This window comes from Onychostoma macrolepis, chromosome 17 (genome assembly GCF_012432095.1).
Source record: "Onychostoma macrolepis isolate SWU-2019 chromosome 17, ASM1243209v1, whole genome shotgun sequence".
NCBI classification, from domain to species: Eukaryota; Metazoa; Chordata; class Actinopteri; order Cypriniformes; family Cyprinidae; genus Onychostoma; species Onychostoma macrolepis.
Window position 1 is genome coordinate 8,067,181 of NC_081171.1, and position 22,061 is coordinate 8,089,241.

Here is a 22,061-nt window from a genome sequence, read left to right on the forward strand (position 1 = left end):
GAACAAGAGACCAAACAGCTGATAAAAACATCAAAATAATCCACTAGTGATCCACACGACTTCAGTCCATTTGTTAATGTTTTATAAAGTCAAATGCTGTGTGTTTGTAGTAAACAAATTCATGATTAAGGAATTTGATGGAGTCTTGTGGATTATTGTGATGTTTTTATCAACTGTTTAGAGTAGACTGTCATTCTGATGGCACCCATGTTTGTTTATTTTCAGTTTCATCTTGCATTAACAACTAAATATTACAATATAACAGGTTTTTCACATAGAGCAACCATTTTTTTCTTAAAAGAACATTTTTTTTTCTTAGAGTGAAAAACATTGTTATAACCTAAAGAACTATTTTCCACTACAAAGAACCTTTTGTGCATAGTAAAGTTTCATGAATGTTAAAGTTCCCTCTATTTTTAAGTGTGCATTTCACTACATTTGAAGCCATCGTCATTTTGAGTGATTTCACATGACGATACAGCGGTCAAGTCGTACGAGTCGGAGCTCTCAGAAAATGTCAGATTTTACAAGTTGTAATTACAAGTTCTATGAGGACATGAAGGCTTTTTACAAGTCAGAATCATGTAATAACAGTAATTTTGACTTGGCGTGAACGTACCTCTACTCACTTTATTTCGCCAGTGAAACAGAAAATTACTGAGTGAGTGCACCTTTAAAAAATGAAATCGAAATGGGAATTTAGTGGCCTTTAGATCATGTTTGTTTTTGACTGTTTATGCTAGTAAAGTCACAACAAATTAGCAGTTTTCATGGATATAAAATGTTTCTCTCCAGGCAAAATGAACCAAAAAAAAATATGAATCACTCATCTTGCTCCCAGAGTCATTTAAGTCATTTATAATCCTTCCGGACTTAATGGTGGCCCTTAATGTATGCATTGTAGTTGTCCCTAGTGTATTTAAAATGCATTTATTTAATTTTAAGTTTACTACATATATGATATATTTATGTACTTAATACATACAACCCTGCAAATGTACTTTTAGTATACTAAACTGGTATACTTGAAGTCTGCTAAACTGAAACAACAAATTTTTTTGCTTAATGCACTTTAATTGTGTGGAAGTAGTGCTGTAGTCCAACTAAAGAAGTATATTTGAATGGGCTAAAGTGGAACTATTACAACAAGTATACTTCAGGATATAGTGACATTAAAACACATTTTAGGCTTAATATTAAGAAACATGCATTGTACACAAGTAGTACTTTAAATAAGGTTTAATTATAATTTTTATATCTGTAAGTCTCGAGCAATATGTCAGTAAATATGTTAATAGATTTGAACTGTACTTAGTATGAAATAAATGTATTTTAAATATAATACTTTCTTACTAGAGGTAGGGGTTGTGCATGATTATGTATCTTTAGACTTAAAAAATAGGCAGTAGACAAGAAGAAAACAAAGTTTATTGACCAAAAGTGCATTTCGTGTGACAAACTTCTAACATTTTCAGTGTTATTCCATGCTGGTTCAGGCTTTATAAAGACAATTGTTTCCAAATCATTGTTGAAAGCTTGTAAATCAATACATTAAGCATCCCAATCAGCAGGCTACACAGATAATTAATCTATTCATTGTTCGTGTTTATTCATCATTCCATCTATATGAGTGGAAACCCAATTCTACATCTATTTTGGCCTCAGTAGCTTTCCTTGGACGACTATGCTGCTCCTGTGGTTGTCTGACCCAGTCGGGTGAGCTCACTTCTCCCTGCCACAGTCAGTGCACAGGATGTCATCCCTTTGGGTGAGGAATCCACGGCCTACCAGAGACACTGAGCACTGCATACATGTGAAACACTCACTATGCCACTGCCGCTCTTCAAACGAGATGTACTTAGCACCTGCCAAGCCTGGACACACACACACACAAACATGGTTGTTTTACAGTCAAGTGCAATGGTGATGAAATTTTTAATTTCAATTTAGAGGCATATAAAAATAGCTGCCAGATGTCAAGAATGAAAACATACTAGTAATTGGTTTGGTGCAGCCCACGCATTTCTTGGCATACAGATTGCTGAAGCAATCCAGGCAGTATGGGTAGTTTTCTCTCGAGGTAAAGCGCTGGCCTGCCAGTTGTCTCTTGCATCCAATGCAAGTGAAACACTCTCGGTGCCAGGGCTTATCTTGATACGTGACACCGCCAGTTGTTATGGCCTACAGAATTGAAGGTGTGGATCTCAGTACAGTACAATAAATGTGCAATATTGTCCAACACTTAAAAAAATTGTTCACCCAAAAGTGACAATTCCAATCCAATTCCGTATATATGTTACGTAGTGGCAAATTCATATGAATTTGTATGATGTGATTTGTACGTAAACATTATTTTTTTTAAACTATAAATAAACTGAAAGTGCATGAATGAGAATTGAATTGATAGGATTTACCCACCAATTTGCCAAAACAATTTTCCATGCAATTGTAAAAGATGGGGACTGAAGCTTTCAAGGTTAAAAAAAAAAGAATGAAAAAGCACTAAAGTATGATAGTAGTAGTCTATTCAATTCATATGCTATGATGGCAAATGATAGCTTTGTTGAGGATTTTAATATGGTGATTTTATATGGTTTTTTAATCTTGAAAGCTCCAGTTGCATAAATACATTTTTATTTACTCACACAAATTTTCTCTTTTCGTATTCCACATTAAAAAATAAAGTCATACTGGTTTGGAACAACATGAGGGTGAGTCACTTTTGAGTGAACTATAACTTTAATGGACTGTAATAGTTTTTCATGCTGAGTCTGAGTCTTTTCATACGGTCTGATTCCTTCGCAAATATATATGACTTACTTTTTACAAGCACAGTATTAGGAGGCAATTTGCTTCCCAAAACCTAACTGCAAATCGTCTATAAGTCTGTGTACACTGACACTGTGTATGAATTCATACAAATTAGCCACCAGTTCACCAAAACATAAAATAGTTGTGAGTTGACATGAGTTCTGTCATTGTTTACTCATTCTAATGTCATTCCAAACCTGAATGTACTGCTTGTTCTTTTCCATTCAATTGTGCATTGAATGGAGGCTGAAGCTTTCAAGGTTCAAAAAAGACCTTCACAAACTTTCTCTTTTTGTAATCCATATTAGAAAAAAAAACATTCTGGTTTGGAGCAATAAGTGAGTGAGTAATTTTTGGGTGAACTGTAACTTGAATAACATTAATAGTGTTTTTCAAATGTCTGATTCCATCACACACAGTATATGACTTACTTTTTTACAAGCACAGCATTGGTAGGCAAATTGCTTCTCAAAACAAGGCACACAGAAGTAATTGTTATCTTTAGGGATGAAAGACTTGGTTCCTATTGGCTGCTGACAGCGTTGACACAGAAAGCACGTCTCATGCCAGCTGTTGCCTTTGTACTCCATTTTTCGTGATCCTAGCACATGAACAGAAGACAACCTTTATAGACAAAGATCCTTAATATTTTATTTTAACTTGATAAACCACCTATTTTTAATACAAAAAACATGCTAGTAAGATATTTTTCTAGTTACATTTAATGTCTTCAGAAAAGATTAAGATAGAAAGAGTTCTACCTGGCATGATAGTTTTCTTGCAGGTGTTACACTTTGAGGAATACTCGTGAGAATAGCACTCAGTGCAAAGCATAAGGTCATCTTTAGCAGCAAATGCTTTGTCCACCAATGATCGACTGCATTTGGCACACTTGAAGCAATTTTCATGCCAGTGCCGGTCCTTGTAGGAGAGATCCTTCATTATGCATGCAGAGAAAATCTAGTTAAAAGCTTGCAAATCTGTTCTGACTCTGTCACTCATTAATCTTTAATTAATGGATCACATTTGCAAGGTTCTTAAAAGCAAAAGTAGTCATAGTTGGGTAAACGTCTACAGTGGTGAATGGATACTACAACAAATATAATTTGTGTCGCATTTGAACCAATAGCAAAAGAAAAAAAATCCAAGATAGTGTTTCTATGATATTGATTACATTGGTCAGAAGAGAGTTTTGAAATATAATTCCAGTGTACTATAATAGTCCATTGTTCTCACAAATTTTTGATTTATGGTTGCATTGTATTAAAAAGATTTTTAATTCAATTTCAATTTAATTTTCAAATATTAATGTCTGAATTATGATGTCAGTAATTGCTTATGCCTACCTTAGAGTTGCAGCCAACTGGCAAAGAACATACTTCACAGCAGTTAGCAAACAGATTCTCATAGCACTTTGTGCAGTATTGTGTGTCCTCTTTTAGGATGTATTTCTTTCCCAGCAAAGTGTCCTTGCAGTAATGGCAGTCGAATCGTTCCGTAGACATTGTTGTTTATGTCTTAAAAGCAGTAAACAGAACCGTAAAAATGTTACAACATACCAGGCTAAAGCAATCAGGGATGTGTCATCCACGAAATACGAACGCCTCTTAAAATAGACACAACATGCTAAAATGATGGTCTCTGCAAACTAGGTCTCTTCGGTGGGATCCTAAAACCAATTCAAGGTATCAAAAGAACAGTCTGCCATCTGTATTAGTGAGTAAAACTCACCTTCAGTGGCTCAATGGGCTTCTGAGAGGCTGCAGGGTGAGATGGCCAGTGATTGAGGGGATGCATTAAAACGAGCCTCTATAAATACGATTGCTCTTATTAGCTGAAATCCCTGGGGAGAATAGCCCAGTTGCTGATCTCTGCACCTTTTATGGGAGTCCAATCACAACGCATGCCTGATGGTCAAGATGATATGTGAATGGTGCCACTGACATGTTATTCCTTTTGTGTATTCTTAAATCAGTGATTGGACTCTGAGAATATATGGAATATATAGAATATATAAGTACTTTTTCTTTGCATATTATTCCTGTAAGAGTTACAGAAATCAGCATTTTAGCTAAATTAATTTGTGTCAAATTAATCTTTAACACATTATCTTCATAGTTACAATGCTTCATGTCTCGCGTATCAGTGAAATTAGCGATTGCTCTGTCCTCGGATACCGGATATCTTACTGTATCCACATCTGAGCCCTCAAGCAACTGCTGAAGGCTTAGAAAGAGTTGAAAGCAAATGTTGCAGTGGTTGCCAAGCTTCTCTGCAACCACTAAAATTGCCTTGGATTAATTGGACCTCTGTTTACAAGAACTATGCAGCAATTTCCTCAACTTAACAGGTTTCACACAGGGGGCTCTGTTAGATATCTTTAATGTAAATGTCATCAAGAGTTGGCTATACCCAGATAACAGAGAACATTCTCAGTACTTTGTCTAACGTTATGGTGAGGTTCTCTCAAAGTTATGAGCAAACATTCTTCTAGTAACATTAATAGAATGTTCATTCAGAGGTATATGGTCTTCAAAGGGGTCATGAACTGCTTTTATTTTTATTTTTATTTTGCACTATTCTCTGAGGTCCACTTATGTTATAAAGATTTTTACATAAAACCATAATAATTTAGAAGTAATAGGCTATTTTCTGTCCTGTTTTGACCCCCCTCATCAGAACGCTCTGTTTGAATAGGTGTGGCGGATTGTAGACTCGGAAGTAAACGCCCACTGCTACGATTGGCTAATAGTTGTGTATGTTTGACAGTCTACATCCTTCACATGTTAAAGTTTATCCACAAAGTTTATCATTTGGTGTAACGCGTGGGGTGGGGCTGAGAGCCGTGGGAGCGGAGCGAGGCCGTTGGAGTTTAATGATAATGAGCGACACCTGTGCCACTCACCGTTCTCGAGTCCCACGGAGGAGCTCCGGAAGGATAAAATGAGGAGCGACGACGCTGCAAGACGAGAGAGGACCAGGCCTGGACTTTGATTTGTGTTTTGTGTGCAGCAGTCGTCCGCGAGGGGCTGCCGCATTACTTTTGTGGTTATTTATTTTATTAAACTTGTTTAAATGTTTGCCGGTCCCGCCTCCTTCTTCCTGTATCTACAAACTGTGTTACATTTGGTTTCTGTGTAGACCTGCATTTGCTGCTCTTGTCATTTACCTACTGCCTGCGTGAATTGGTGGGCGGGGCTAAACAGGCAGCGATGTAGAAGCAGGGGTTGATCATCTTCTGCAGAGGCAGAGTTTAGCCACACTACTACACTGTAAAAAAAAAAAAAAGTTGAGCCAACTTAAAATTTGGTAACACTTTATTTTGATGGTCCCTTTTGAACATTCTGTTGACACTAAGTAATGTTGCAACTACATGTCAACAAACTCTCATAAGAGTATTAGTAGACTGTCTGCTTCATATCTACTAACTCCTTATTGTGTTGGTCTCCCAACAGATATTCTACTGACTATAAGTAACTTTGCAAGAATGTGTCAACTTAATCTAACCCTAACCCTACCAGTCAACTAATAAACTAATCTAAAGAGAGTTAGTAGAAATGTAGGTGCAACATTACTTATAGTCAATAGAATGTGTTAAAGGGACCATCAAAATAAAGTGAAACCAAAAATTTTAAGGCAACCAGCTTCAGCAGATTTTTGAGTTTTCTCAACTTGTCGTTTTAAGTTTATACAACAAAAATTTGAGAATCTCCCACAAAAATAAGTTGAGCAAGGTCATTTTAAGTTGGCTCAAATTTTTTTTTATATAGTGTATGTCAGAAAGTGGCACACTCCTTGTTTTGGCAGACTGTTTTGAGTTCTGAAACTTACAGAATGTTTTAATAGCACAATGACCTCTTATATATCAAAAATCAAGGGAATTTGGTTTCTCAGTTCATGATCCCTTTAATAATGTTCTTCAAATGGTAGTACAAAGATGTTTTTAATACATTGTCCACAGAGTGTTTTCTGAAACGTTTTTGTTGGATGTTTGTCTACCATTTTTTAAATGCTACTACATGTCTCAGAACTCTCAGAGAACATTGCTGTGAGAGAAAGAATGTTTCCATAATTTTTGAATAGGTTTTTGATTAAATGCCTGAAAACGGGTTTGTGGTTAACACAATCTCACAATGTTTTCACATTTTATTCTACATCATAAACCACATCAGTAATACTTTAGATTTTTTTAAAAGCTTTTACTTGTCTTGAAAAATGTGGTTGCTAACAAGTATCTAAATGCTATCTAAATGGGACTACAGAGGTTGTCACTATTATAACATAAACTTTCAGGGAAGATTACTGGTATGATAAACAAAATGTGTAAGGATGAAACTTTTGTTGGTCAACTTATTTTTAACAGTATTCTAAAAAACGATGAAGAAACCCCTCATCACTGCAGCAATCTCTATGTAAATATATGGTATCAGGCTGTAAAAGTTTTTGTTCTAAATTAAATTTAAGAATTTAAGGCCTATAACTTTCAAATTTCAAGCTTATTTTAAACTTTCAGACAAGTTTGCTTTTCTATCTTTTATCAGTTTTGCTTACTATAATACTTTTGCAAATTTGCAATCATCATATAAACATTATATGTACCAAACTGTAATGAACAATTTTGTTTGCAGTATTTTACACTTGACACTTGAGCTGCATCCAACAAATTAAAAACGAGTCTCTGAGTTTGCAGTCATATCATTTATCAAGAGGATGAGGGAAATGATCTCTGTGCAAAAATAGCTCAGAAGATCAGTGGTTAAAGAACTTAATCCATCATGCATGCGCATAGGGAGGTCAGTCTATAAGAGAAAGTAGTGATCAATGCTACCTCAGATTTTCTGCAGTTTCTGGCTCACATCATCTGTCTTAAAAGAATGAACAGAAGAAAAAAAAAAACACATTCATTGCTTGGCAATTTATTCAGTGTGATGACAGTCAGTTCGTACGATTCTTCTTTGCAAAAGTGTCTCACAAAGTGAAGTGTCCTGGATGCCAAAAGTGACAGTTTGGAGAACCGCGTGCCACAATTACGTAACTCTCGACAGCAGTATTTCGAGTCTCATTATCTGTCCTAAGCATTCATGTCTGTCTTTTCGTTCTCTTTACCAGGTGTCAACATGACCTGCTAGATGTTTGAATTGATGAACATCCATCACCGGGGGTTTTTAGCTCAGAGCACGGCTGTTGCTACCACTAGATTAATGTCCAACTGCGCAGCTCGTCTCAGAACAAACAAACATGCACTGACTTTCGGTTGCTAGGCATCCCAGAGCATGCGGCACGTTTGGCTGAAACTAGACAAGTGAGTCCAGAGTTAAAAGTGTGTATGTTTATATGTGTTTGTGTGATTAGAGAGATTAGGAGGGGAAATTAGAGGAAATATCTGAATAATAACTCAAATATATTAGATGGAATCTTCGAAAGGAAGTAATCAGAATTACAACAAAGTAACATTTTTGTGAATATGTCTAAAGTGCCAATTCACTAATATTTCTAGACTATTTGCCATTTTCATAAAGTCAGAAAAGTAGGCCAGAAACATGGTCATAACTTCTAATGAAAAATTTGTATTAAATGAGAAAAATGCAAAATATAAGTTTTTTCACTTATGGTCTTTCACTTGTGTGTACAATAGTCAAGTCAAGTCACCTTTATTTATATAGCGCTTTTAACAATACAGATTGTGTCAAAGCACTTAACAGTATCAAATTGGAGGACAGAGTGTCAGTAATGTATAATGATAAGATTAAACACTCAATTTTCAGTTAAAGGCATTTCATTATTGAATTCAGAGACAATAGAACAGTGCACTTCCAATGCATTGGCCAAATATTCATACCTGCAGTTGTGTCTATGGCACATGTGCTTTTTTCCTTTTACAAATGGCAGAAACAATAACCACATCTTACAATCATACTTACCAATTGTCTATTTAATCTACTGTGACATATCTGCTGTAAAATCTGCTGATCTGACACTGATTATGGGAAGGCATCTCTTCGGCAACTTCATTCTCACACATTCTACTCAGGACTAAGATGCTTAACAAAGTGTTGACAGCATAAATGGAGTCATTGGGTTGAGATCAGGTGGCCTTCACAGTAATAAGTGGTCTCACACCATTCAGTTTCTCAGAGTTGACGATTGACTTTCACAGCTGCCCCAAGTAGGCGAGGATCCGCAGAGCTCTCAGTTGGAAATAAGATAGGCTTGGTGGACAAAGAGACAAAGAGGCAAAATCCAAATCCTATGATCTTGCAGAACCGTACACCCCTTCAGGGATCCTGCGACGCTATCTCAGCGATGCCCAGGCAATAATGGCAGGACAAGGTGACAGGATGTGCCATAAAAGCTGATTTAACCCACCCAAAGTCGTTATGATATTCTGTTCTCTAGATCTGAGTCAGATTTTCGACTGTTTTATAAGCCGCATGATCTAAGATGTCATTTGTTTATTTTTGATAAAAATAATAAGAAATATTAAACAATTTAATGAGTTTAAATAATCTCATTTTTGTTTAGTTTAACGTATGTACTAAAATAACTAAAATTAAACTGAATTAAAATTTGATAACTATTCAAAATATTTAAATTCAAAATATTAATAAAAACACAAAATTGTACTAAAATAACATTAATTTTAAGGTGATGAATAGCTAATGAACATAACCCCCGAATTACATGGTTACTTACCAAATAAATAACTACGTGGACATGGACGTGGAAATTGGACGTGGATTTATTATAATACCTATTACCTGTATATTATCAAAATATATGGTTTATATGTTAATATCTGGTTTGTGTTGATACCAGTTAATATTTGAAAATACTTGACTGCTGAAATCCTTGACTGACCAATCGTAAAACAAGTATTCCAGACATCAGCTGTATTGTCCGAAGCACAGATGGTGTGCAACGAGTTAATCTTGAAAAATGTTCTTTTTATTTTATTTTATCTGTGTTTTTGGAGGAGCCTGAAGCAATTGTCTACAGCTAAAGCAAACATTTTTTTGATTTATGAATTCCTAATGCATATGCCTTCTCTAGAGAAATGAAATGGCTTTTTATTTTATGTGTAGTTTTCATTGCACTATGGCAGCAGTACATCAGATGGTATAAAATCTGCTCGGTGATCTACATTATTTTCTCTGTTTGTGGATTTTGTTGATCGGGTCTTTAAATATCCCCGTCCAGAATAGAATTTAATTCTTAAACTCTGACTTATATGGATTTACACACTGATTATATTCTGGTTCTCTGTATACTGTATGCCCACGCAAACACACACACACACACACACACACACACACAAACAAACATACACATTCCCTCTTCAACGTAATACTGAAATATGTACCAACCGGATGAACTTAACCACCTCATTTGGCATATAGCCTGAACAACTGTCAGTCCTTTTGTTATGAGGAACAGGATAAGACAGCATCACCTTATTGGGTTCAGAAGGATAACTTCAAATGCCAGAGTATCAACACAGAGAGGTCACAACAACAGCGAGGGATTTGATGGCCTGCACACCAAACTGCCCCTTTGGTGTCATCATTCAGCGTACAGTGGATTTGGTGGGCTATTTTTACCAGCCTGAGATGTGTTGCTGAAAAAGCAAGTAGCAGTTTGACTAATGCGGTGGTGAAATTTTGTAGGCTTGCAGTTGTGTTTTAAAGAAACAGCTGACCAATATTTTTTTTTACTAATTTTACTACTTAATTGTTTTTTCAAACCTATTTGCTGTTAATTTATTTCAGTGGAGCACAAAAGTAGTATTTACACAGGGTTTTTCCCCAATACAAAGCACTTATGCAAAACACTTGCATGATTTGTAAACTAATGCTGGGTACACATTAAAAGATTTTTAAAATCTTATAAGATCTTCAAAATGTGAGAGACCACAAACATGATGAAAAAAAATCCTAGATTTAACCGTTTGCTCCTATAGTGTGTGGTGTCCTCGGGTTTTCCCTCCACACATCAGGATTTTTGATCATAAATATTCAACATTCGCGATTGAGTACCTCCGACGTTCTTCCGAGCAGATTCAGTCACTCTTAACACACCTCACACCACAGGAAAATCTGATAAGATATTCTTTAGAAGCACTAAGATAATCGAGACATTACCTAGGATTGTCGGAAGGTGAGAAATTGGCCCAAAATCAGCCTGATTACCTTGTGGTGTGTACCCAGCATTAGACATTTAGGGCCAGATTTAGGCGTACTAAATTAGCGCGAGAGCGCAATTTCAAAACAGCGCCAGTGGGCGTGGAAATTTCTGCAGGTGATTTACTTACAACACACAAATTAAAGAACACAGACGCAACATCTCATTTACATATCGACCAACGCAATGTACAAAGCGCAGCGCAAATTAGCGTATAGTCGCAAATAAGCAGAGCCGATGCTCATCAGGTGTGGGTGGTCTACACAGGCGCAAAATAGTTTAAGACACACTGAAAAAATTAATAAGTAAATTTACTTAATTTTTATTTGGCAAGTTTTTGCACAAATAAATTTTAAGTAAAATGTAAGTACTGAATTAAGTAAAATCTACTTGGCTAAGTTAGGTAAAATTAGCAAAGGAAATAAGTAAATTTAACATGGCCAGTTAGAGTTTGATGAGTAATTTTTACTTGATTATTTTAAGTTAAATCTGCAATACTTAAGTATTTTTCACTCAGTCATGGCTTCTAAGATTTACTCAAACGATGTAACATTGGGAAACAACCATGCTATTAAAGCATGTGATTTACTTGCAAACATGTAAGCAAGCAAGTAGACAGCTTGTTATCCTTTTAAGATAATATGTCCACTCAAAAGAATTGTTACCCAAATGAACACAGAGACCTCAATACTTGGTACACCATACACAATGACGGTGACAATCAGTGGATAGTGTTTGAGTATGAATGGGTCATTTTGACTAGAAAATCAACTCCAGATGTCACAAAACAGTAAGTTACTAAACCTAACAACAAAAGCAACCATAAAACAGTGTAAATAAAACTAAAAAACAGTGACAAATTTAACCTTTTAATTATTCATGCCCCAGTGCATGATGGGAAAACGGATCATAACTTTGATATTTACTTAAAGAATCCTTGTAAACATAACAAACAATTCCAAGTAAAATATACTTATAAGTTCAAACTTTAATTTCTACAAGTTTAAATTGAGTACTAATATAGAATTTACTTAAATTTTTTAATTCTTGCCTTAACTAAATTATTTAATGTAGAAATTACATTTGTTTTTATGTAGTGTTTACTTCACCAAAAAATCATTTTTATCAGTGCATGTTTTTTGGGGGTGTTAAATAATGGTACAAATACCAGTAATTTGATGAGTGCAAACATTAGTAAATCATTTTGCATGATTCATTTTAATACTCTTCTCCTGTAAATTTGGCGTCTGAAAGGAAAACTCCTACAAATAAATATATAATTAGGTCAGGCCCAAAAATAACTCTGTCCAGTGCTAATTCTTCACTGTGCATCTTTAGTAAATCCTGACTGAACTATTTTAATGGCAAAAGACGTTTGCGCTGACGCAAGTTGTTAGTAAATCTAGCCCTTATTGTTTGCATCACATAACCAGCCACATATGTATGGCTTTTCAAAGAAAGTAAACTTGCTCAGTAGCCCACGTGGTACGAGTTCAGTGAAACGCGACAAATAGCTCATAGACTAAAACTAAAATGGCATGGTTGCATTAGCAAATGTGTTTATCTTACTTTTTTCTTGTTACATTTTTAATTTTGAGTTGCATTGATTTCAGAGCCAGATAATAACTTACATTTTAGCTGTGTGGTTTCAGATGACTTTGTAGACATTGTTATATAAGTCTTTTATGGTATTTTATGTATGTATATATTATACTGTGTGTATGTCTTAATCGCAATGAAACATTTGGGTTCATGCAACGGTAAATATATAGTTTTGGAAACATTTAACAATTAATTTAACAATGTATGTATTTTTGCTGAATTATTCCTACTTTTTTTCCACACTTGAAGTCAAGATGCGAAGCAAAATGTTCTGTGAATGTATTTTTATTTTCAGCTCTTTATTTTACTAACAGACATCTACAGTAAATTATTTGGCAAATAACAATGTTTTGGCAATTAACGTTGCAATGAACAGTTCTATACACCCTCAAGTTCCTCAGCACAATAGGAATGTGGGTCATTTCGCATTCGAGTCCATAATGCATAGAGGAGATATCATACTCCATGCCGGCGTCAGTGCGACCAGCCTACATGTGTGAGTCAGCAGGGGCTCTGAGTCAGACACCGCTAACACACTCATAATGCAAAGGCTGTTTTAAAGGGTACCAAGAGCTCACAGCCAACATTTGTGCACAGGAGATAAAGATACAGAGGTGAAGAGAGAGAGAGAGAGAGAGAGAGAGACCACAAATCAATACAAGTCAGTAATTATGGTCAGTAAGTAAATAAGCAATCTCTGATTCACTTTGTACAGCAAGATGAAACCATAAACAGTTCATTCTTTTTTTCACAGTTCACATTTTTAGTCACAATACATCTTTGTACTGTCATCAGTTCAATAAATCACACTTGAGAATGAGAAAAGCTTTTAGGTTTTAAAGTTTTCCAGTCCAACAGTGTTCAGAGGACTAGTTCCTAATCCCAAAAAGATGCGGATGTTCATTGTGGAAACCGCTTTAGGGACAGAAAATGGCCTCTACATAACACTGCCATCTTTGTCTCCAGCAGGAGACTTTTCTTCCTCGGTGCAAAGGCTCAGAAAGGGCTTATTTTGTCCGTCTCACTTCAGCACTTCATCCTCGCGCCATTCGCTACAAGTTTGAAATCGTCCAACAATACAGCTATTTACAATGCATAAAGAGCATTCACGGCAAACCGATTATCTTCGACAAACACTGATCTGAGACGTGTAGTGGAGCTTGTGTTACTACACGTCATCTCGATTTTCATCGGAGTTCATATAAAAAAGTCTGTCTCTTTGTGCACATTTGAGTAATATACAAATGGACATTGTTAAAATAGCACACTTTTTTTTCCAAAACTGATGGTCCCTCATGAATACAAAAGTTAAAAACTCAGGCATTAATGATTTATCCGCTGATGATGGTGTTACTGTTCATACAGTATGCTGCAACACAACAACATACAATAACTTACAATAGTGTGTGCTTCAGATATAAAAACAACATATGTGATTCATGACTTGTGAGTGCCTGGGCCTGGAAATGATCGATAATCGTTAATGTTCTTATAAAACAAAATGTTTACCACAAATATCAATTAAAGTGTGCTTTTTTCATATTAGCAGAGCAAAAATCAATGTCTTAATTGCTTTTGTCTTGGTTTCCAGTAAAAATATGTAAACATCCTTAAAATAAAGTAATTTCTTTTTTTTTAGGTCAGAGCTGGGTAGATTACTTACAAATTGTAGTCCATTACTGATTACAAATTACATGAGAAATATTGTAGTTAGTAACATAATCCGGATTACATATATTATGTAAATTAGTCTGACTACTTTTTGAATTACTTTTAGATTGCTTTTGATCTAACTTGTTTATCACATAGACTTAAATGGGATTATTGTGTACCATACTGATATAAAGAGAAACACAACAAAAAACAAAGAGAAAGAAAATATATTCCATTCTTTGTGATCATCATCATGAAATGCATTAAACATTACATTACAGTGAATAATGTGTAATCATGTAATCCATAAAATGTAATCTGATCATGATCATTAAAAAAAAAAAAATATATATATATATATATATATATATATATATATATATATATAATCTAATTACAAATACATAATTGTTGGAATCTGATTGTGTAATCCAGATTACATGTAATTAGTTACTGCCCAGCACTGCTTGAGGTACAAAATTGTTTATGATAATAAGACTTGTTTCAATGAAAATATAATAGTTTTTTAATCTACCAAGTGCATTCCATTCGCTCAAACAGTAGTGCATGCTGATTGCAATGACAAATGCAGGGGTTCAAGTCCCAGGATAAAATGTATACCTTAAATTCATGTAAAATACATCAATATAAATAAATGCACTTTTTTTTGTTACCCATTGGCTTGCGTGCTTGCTTATTTATTTATTTAATTATTTTTAAATGAATTAATAAATTTTTATTACAATTTATTTTGCTTTAAGGATAAAGCAAGCAAAATTTAGTTAAGTATATGCTTAAAATGAGGAAAAAAATATTTTGGAATATTGTTTTTTTCTTAATTTAAAGGTACAGTTCACCCCAAAATGTAAAATTCGAAAGACATGAGGGTGAATAAATTATGAGAGAATTTAAATTTTTGGGTGAATTACACCTTTAAACATTAACTTCTCAAAATGATTTTTGATTTATGCTTAAAACTATCATTTAAAAAAAGAAAGAAAAGAAAAATATTGTCATACACTATTTCTTCTCAAGTAAAAATATCTTGTTCTAAGGATGCTTAGATTTTTTACTACTGGAAACAAGACAAAATAGAATTCGAGAAGTTTTTTTTTTTTTTTTTTTGCATTGACAGTACCAGCAGCTCAGTCTGTGATCCACAGCTGAAAATGTTCCCATTGATCAATAATAGAGTTCTTCACCCTCATCTAATATTAGACTGACTACATGTATGTAAGCACATCTAAAACAGTCCTTCACCATGAAATGAAAGCCGATCTGAGAAATGGGATGATGTGAATCCCAGAGATATCAGATCAGAAACATCATATTTCAGAAAGAAAACTTTGGCAGCAAACAAATCTTCTAAGCTTGCATCTGGAAAAGCGAGTCATTATGCTTCTCACATTATGATTTCATTCGTCTTGTATATCTGAGCGCGTCTAAACATTTGGCAACATTCGGAAAAAAGTCTTCTGCATTCCTGTGAATATGGCACCACCCACACATGACTGTATGTATATTAGCCTCCTGCTCTCGATTCAATACTTCACTGTTAAACAAAAGTGACATTTAAATATTTCAAAGACAACTTCACAGTACACATTGATACTTCACAGTATCACATATCCAAGCCATGTAAGCTACTTAACAGTGATATTATCAGCAGTTATTCAGTACAGTAAAACATTATCAGCAATGACGCACTTCTGGCATGTTTGTTTTTCAGTAGCAAATGCATGTTGGTCACTACGGTGTCCATTATGGCATGGTAAAATATGAATGTGCAAAACAACATCCAAACCATGGAAATGAAAGGCAGGTTGTCTCAAAATACATACACATTACATTTACAGTACATGGACATTTTGCACAACATAAGTTCTGTAAACACTGCATAGATGACTCTAGCACTAACATTTACACAGTAACCAATGATATAAATAAAGCATAAAAATCTTCAGAAAGTGCTCGGTTCTCATTAAATAAACAGATTTCCTGTATAATGTGTAGTTAGGTGTATGAAAACAGCAAAACTGAATTTTAAAGCTATATTTCACTCAAAAATTTAAATTTTGTCATTTAATCACCCTCATATAATTTCAAATCTGTATGACTTACTTTCTTCTGTAGAACATGCATGAAGATTTGGAAAAATTACTTTTGGGTGTTATTTTGGACCCCATTGACTTTCATTGTATTGGCAAAAATTATGGAAGCCCGTTTCCACTTCAGAATTAAAAAATAATAATAATAACAAAATAAAAAACTCACAATTTCACAATTCTAAGTTTATATCTCACAATTCTGACTTTGTTTCTCAGAATTCTGAGTTTACGTCTCAGTTGGGGTTTTTTCTGCCATAGAATGAAAAATAAAGGTAAACGTGACTTACAGTATCTCCCAAAGACTTTTTTTCTTGCATTTACAAGATTATATTTTACAGTTCTGACTTTTCTTCTCTGAACTTCGAGATAAAAAGTTGCATTTAACTTTTTATTCCATGGCAGAAACATAACAAAACATTAAAAAAAACACTCTTCTTTTGTCCCTCCATGTTAACTCTAAAATGCATGATTTGCATCCAAAATATCACTTACAAAATTTCTTCTTTTGTGTTCCACAGATTATATGGGGTTGGAATGACAAGAAGGTACGTAAATGATGACAAAACTCTAATTTTTGGGTGAACTATCCCTTTAAATGAATTTGTGCATTTTGGTCAAAATCAGCTTTCCAAATAAATACATATTTATTCAACTCTAAATAGCATCATTTGCATCCAGATTAATAAACGCGTGAAACCGAACACGAAATAAATGTACATCTACTTTGGGACATTTTACAAAAATAAAAGTCTGTAAGTGCTCACAACAGACCCTCATTGGAATTAAGTTACATGAAGCTCTTATTGTCAAGCCACTTTCATTAATCTGGTCCAGCGGTTCAGTTGTGAATTAACCCCAATACCATTTGTCAAGATTGTTAATTGTTTTGTACTCATTGTGCCTTCTGATGTAATCACAAGCCAGACACGTGTGCTCGGCCCAGAAGTATGCCTTTTTCACCTTAAAGTGTTTACGCCAGTCAAAGTACTTCAGGTAAAGCTCCTCGTTTTTGTCAAGGAACAGGAGATAATCAGCCAGCTCCTTCGGAGACGGGAAGTCATCAACATGGATGAAAGCGTTTCCCTGCACAAAGTTCTGATAGTTCTCCCTTGGTGGTCCGAGCACAACAGGTATGGTGCCAACGGAAAGCGGGTTGTACAATTTCTCAGTGATATAGTCTTTGTGAATCGAGTTCTCGAATGCCAAATAGAATTTACAGCTTGCAATTGTAGGGAAGTAGTCCTGATCGGAAATGTACTCACCAAATGCTTGTCCGTATGCATGAACCTCGATGTGCTTGTAGAGTTCATTGTAGTATTTCACTCTGACGTGATCTGGGTTCCAATTGCTGACGATCCAACAAATCAGCTTGTTCTTGCTTGGCGGCACAAAGTCCTCCTCTCCTTGGGCTGCGACAATCGATCCATAAGGCACTTCTATATCAGCATCCTGCCGATAGTTTAGAGTTAAATTAAACAAGTTTTCAATTCCAGGTAACTGAGATGAATGCGAAGGTGATTCGAAGTTCATCCAAATCCATCTCTGCAACGTGGGCCGATACGCCGGTGGCATGTTGGACAGGTCGCTGGTGATGTCCCTGTGATGTATGACCACGGCGTCAGATTTGTTGTAAAGGTTTCGGTCTGCGGTGATGAAGCAGCCATCGATGCTGAACAAAGAGCTGCAGACGTTCAGGTCGTAGGTTTCGCCGAAAGGCCAAAGCCAGACCAGGATAGTGGTCTGGTTCTGCTCACTTCGGCTGGAAAGGAGGCTCTTCACTCGGGCTGTGGATGTTTCTGACTCGACCGGGCCTGACAACCAGCTCGTAGATGGTTTGATGTACATTAAAAACAAAGTCACAAAGCATCCTAATAAAAAGATACCAAGCAGGAGGGGTCGTAGGATTCTATAAGTTGGTGCAGATGGCATACTCTGGCCTTTACAGGAAATAGATAAAGATCGAAAGGCAAAAAAAAAAAAGGTTATGGGTTATTATATAAAACAGCTGCTTATTAGGTAGAGCTATATTTAATTTTTGACAGGAATGAAAACGAGGCTGTGAAGGACAGAATTACAGTTCGTTCAAGGGATTGTACTGTTATTTAACAACATACCGACTGTTCAGTTGATGAAATGTCTTTACAAAAAGACTCTCAGTAGACAAAATCTCCATAAACCAGTTTTGAAAGTTGTGAGTTGGCAAAAATTCTGAAGTCTTTAAGTTTTGATGCAACTGCATTGTGCCATCTAAAGCTAAATGACGATATGCTGGGTCCACCACTGACAGATGGTTCTTTGAGCTAAAATGACCTGCTGCAACGTTTCATTCGGACAGGGTATAGGCCTATTTCGGTAAATTAATTGTTACTGTGCATGCTGGGTGTGCCTACAGTACACTGCCAACACAGGTGAATGACAACACAAAATATAGCCTACTTCTGTATGTACATAACTATGCAGGAAATATTCATATTAATATATTGCATTAAAATTCAAGGTCTTATACCATGCATCATTTTTCTCAGAACAACAGTATAAATGCTTGGAAATATGCAATAGCCAGCATTATTTCACTGAAAAATGTAAGCATGTCTTTATATTTTCATTACATTATATTATATTATATTATAAAACTGGCATTTTACTAGCAAATAAATTAGCATAGGAATTAACTGTTGTGTGTATTGCTATTAATTTTACAGACATTGAAGCTGGTAATCTTAACTGCTTTCAACACATGTTCTTTACAAAATGAAAACAAAAACATGTACAGTAAATTACTGTGCTAATAACAAATCTTACAAATTACAGTTACATAACGAGCGTTAATGACTGTATTAAGTTTTTTGCGTAAACCTAAAAAAAGCATAAATCTCTAACGGATTTCAGAATGAGCACTTTTGACATTTGCAATATATATGTTGAGGTGTATCATCCATCAGCTGATTATTTGTATGCTACTGTAATGAAGATGAACATAAAATCCTAGACTTTATAACAGAGAAGGATTTACATGTCTAGGACGTTTGACTGTACAAGGACACTTCAGATATTAAAATGCACATCGAAGTCATGTGATTTGTTAAGACAGTAGAATATGTGTGTGTGTGTGTGTGTGTGTGTGTGTGTGTGTGTGTGTGTGTGTGTAACTAATCAACTATTCACAAGTACAGAGAAATCCAACATAAATGCAAAGTAAATCATCTTGAAAATTCACCTGACAGATTTGCTGATATCCAGAAGGTAAAATGATTGTATGTTCCAGGTTCTTCTTTTTATCACCAGAAGAATGTCTGTCTTAAAATCATAGGTCTTCTCATGCAGGAAAAAAGACAGAAAATAGATTACATCACTGTACAATCAATATCAGCTGGTAGATGTTAAGCAGTTTAAGGATTAAAGCAATAAAACTGACTATAAAACTGAATATCAAATAACACCTTGTGTAGGGTGGAAACAAACATTTTAGACTGGGGAACCAAATATGGAAGTTTAATATTTTATTACTGAAAACTCCATATTATTTTATCACTGTTCAGAATATAAGGGGAGATAAGCTTCCTTCAGGGTTTCTGGTAGTCCTAGGCGTGTTGTAGGATTGTCTCCTCAAAAATAATTCTGGATCATTACCAAGAACATTCAGACAATCAGTTTTACGTATGGGAACACTGCCATCTTCAGGATGTCAATAGATAATAGAACCAAAAGGCCTATTTACACCAAATTTCCACCATGGCAAGATGTTAAAATGAGCTAACAGTTTTAGGATCTAGAAACATAATCTTTTTTCTTTTTCTTTAATCTATTTTTCTTTATGTAATTATGTAATAATTATGTAATTATTTCCATTTTCCTACATTCCTATACTTATAAGAGTCTTTCTTAAAACTGCATTACATACAAATTCTTCAAAAGCAGACCAATGACTTCAAGAGGCTATTAAAAACCATTAGTATCAAAATATACCGAATAAACATTCAATTAACTTATTCGATAAACTTCAATGGACTGAATAAAGAGCTCAGTTAACTACAATTTCACAGGGACATCTGCCAATAAAAAAATCTTCACGGCTTCCACTTAATAACATCCTGTTCTGTTTAACTGAATGTGCTTATCTGACACATATAAGCAAATTAATTAACAAATCAGTGAGTCACATATCTTTCACATTCATTAACTTTCACAGTAACACTTCACAATAAGGTTCCATTTGTTAGATAATATAAACTAACATTGAAAAATACTTCTACTTAATAACATCAAAAGTTGTATCTGTTAATATTGTCATGGACTTGAGCTTTAATGAACTCACAATGAATAGCTGTAATTTTAACACGGATTAATAGATACTACAAATGCATTACTCGTAATATTGGTTAATGTATTATCAACTAATGTGACCTTATTGTGAAGTGTTACCACTTTTACATGTACAGGTATGCAGAGTAAAAAGCAGGAAACAAGCAATGCGACAATAAAAATGACGTTTTCTATATATAATGAAGTGATTTGTGATTATGCACGTGTTACACTACAACACTGTTGGTTGAGAAACGAGCTTCGTTTTATCTCTGCAGTGTCCATTTGCTATTAATCCACATGTAAGAGCTGTTTAAAAGGTTTATCGGTGCATTTGAGACTCAATCGTCTTATATGAAAGCAAAGCTCTGTAAAAGAGCAGGACGCAGAAGAGGCTTCTGGGAAATAGATTATACACCTGTTAAAGCAAACATCGCTCACATCCAGCACATAATTGAATATAATTGTTGCTAATGCATGATGTATTTCTCAAGGTTTACAAACCTTGGGCTGTTTAAAGGTCCTGAGGGGAGGGTCTCTTAATTAGCAAAGTGTTTGGCATTTCATATCCTGTTTGCTAACTGCCAACTGTATATTTTTGCCCAGCAATACACATACAGTATGATGCATAATTTTATTAAAGTAAACAAAGGTTGATGAATGTTGCATGCTTGTGTCTCTCTGGGAGTCTTTGAAAAGAGATGCTTTTTGTTTTAAATGTATTGTGATGTATTTGGGACACAGAGTTGCATGCTGGTAGTTGGCTTCGGTGTTCAGGTCTAATAAATAGAAGATGTGGATGAAGGACGTGAAGATGAAAAGAAGAAGCATTAAATATGAAGCATTTGTGTAGTTTATTTAGCAGGCTTTACGAATTCGTGTCTGTCCCATCAGTGACATGATGGTAATGTATTTAATGAAAAATATAAATGAACGTGATACCGTGCAAGGTGGTGTGCTTTCGCCAGTGATGCTGAAGGTCATCTTAAAACAGACTGTCACACGCATCTGACATATTACTACACGAAATATGGCTATTCCTTAAATATGACACGCTCCCTCTCTCTTGCATCTCGACTGCTTTGTCTATTTTAAGCAAAACCGCATCGTATCCAAAAAGGACGCATGAAGCATCCCGCGAGAATGATCGTCCCTGCGCTCGTGCCATGTTTAATTATTATAACTCAAAAATCCCCCAAGAGATGAATGAAAAAATTATGTGCATGATATTTAGAGCCTGAACTCGTGTCGTACAATATAGGCAAAGCATACAGGTAACCTTCATATCAGTAAATCGTTGGTCTCACCTGTCCATCAACAAACATCCTCGAGGGAAAGCCACATCATGCGCTTCTTTTATTTACGTCCCACACACCTCGCATATCGGAATGGTGCTGAAAAATCTCC

General features: G+C 35.1%; 2 protein-coding genes across 2 annotated transcripts; both read right to left on the bottom strand.

The window, feature by feature from the left end:
- Window positions 1–1,409: 1,409 nt before the first annotated feature.
- Window positions 1,410–21,986, bottom strand: fhl5 (four and a half LIM domains 5). Its single transcript, XM_058749299.1, has 7 exons — window positions 21,962–21,986; window positions 19,570–19,664; window positions 4,158–4,328; window positions 3,573–3,747; window positions 3,243–3,412; window positions 1,995–2,181; window positions 1,410–1,874 (listed from the first exon to the last, which is right to left on the bottom strand). The coding sequence occupies exons 3-7, from the start codon at window positions 4,314–4,316 to the stop codon at window positions 1,723–1,725; spliced, it is 843 nt and encodes a 280-aa protein (XP_058605282.1). The 5' UTR covers window positions 4,317–4,328; window positions 19,570–19,664; window positions 21,962–21,986; the 3' UTR covers window positions 1,410–1,722.
- On the bottom strand, window positions 14,670–22,006 carry fut9a (fucosyltransferase 9a). The gene is made up of 3 exons (XM_058749298.1): window positions 21,962–22,006; window positions 19,570–19,664; window positions 14,670–18,289 (listed from the first exon to the last, which is right to left on the bottom strand). Exon 3 carries the CDS (start codon window positions 18,279–18,281, stop codon window positions 17,202–17,204), a length of 1,080 nt encoding a protein of 359 aa, XP_058605281.1. The 5' UTR covers window positions 18,282–18,289; window positions 19,570–19,664; window positions 21,962–22,006; the 3' UTR covers window positions 14,670–17,201.
- Window positions 22,007–22,061: the final 55 nt, after the last annotated feature.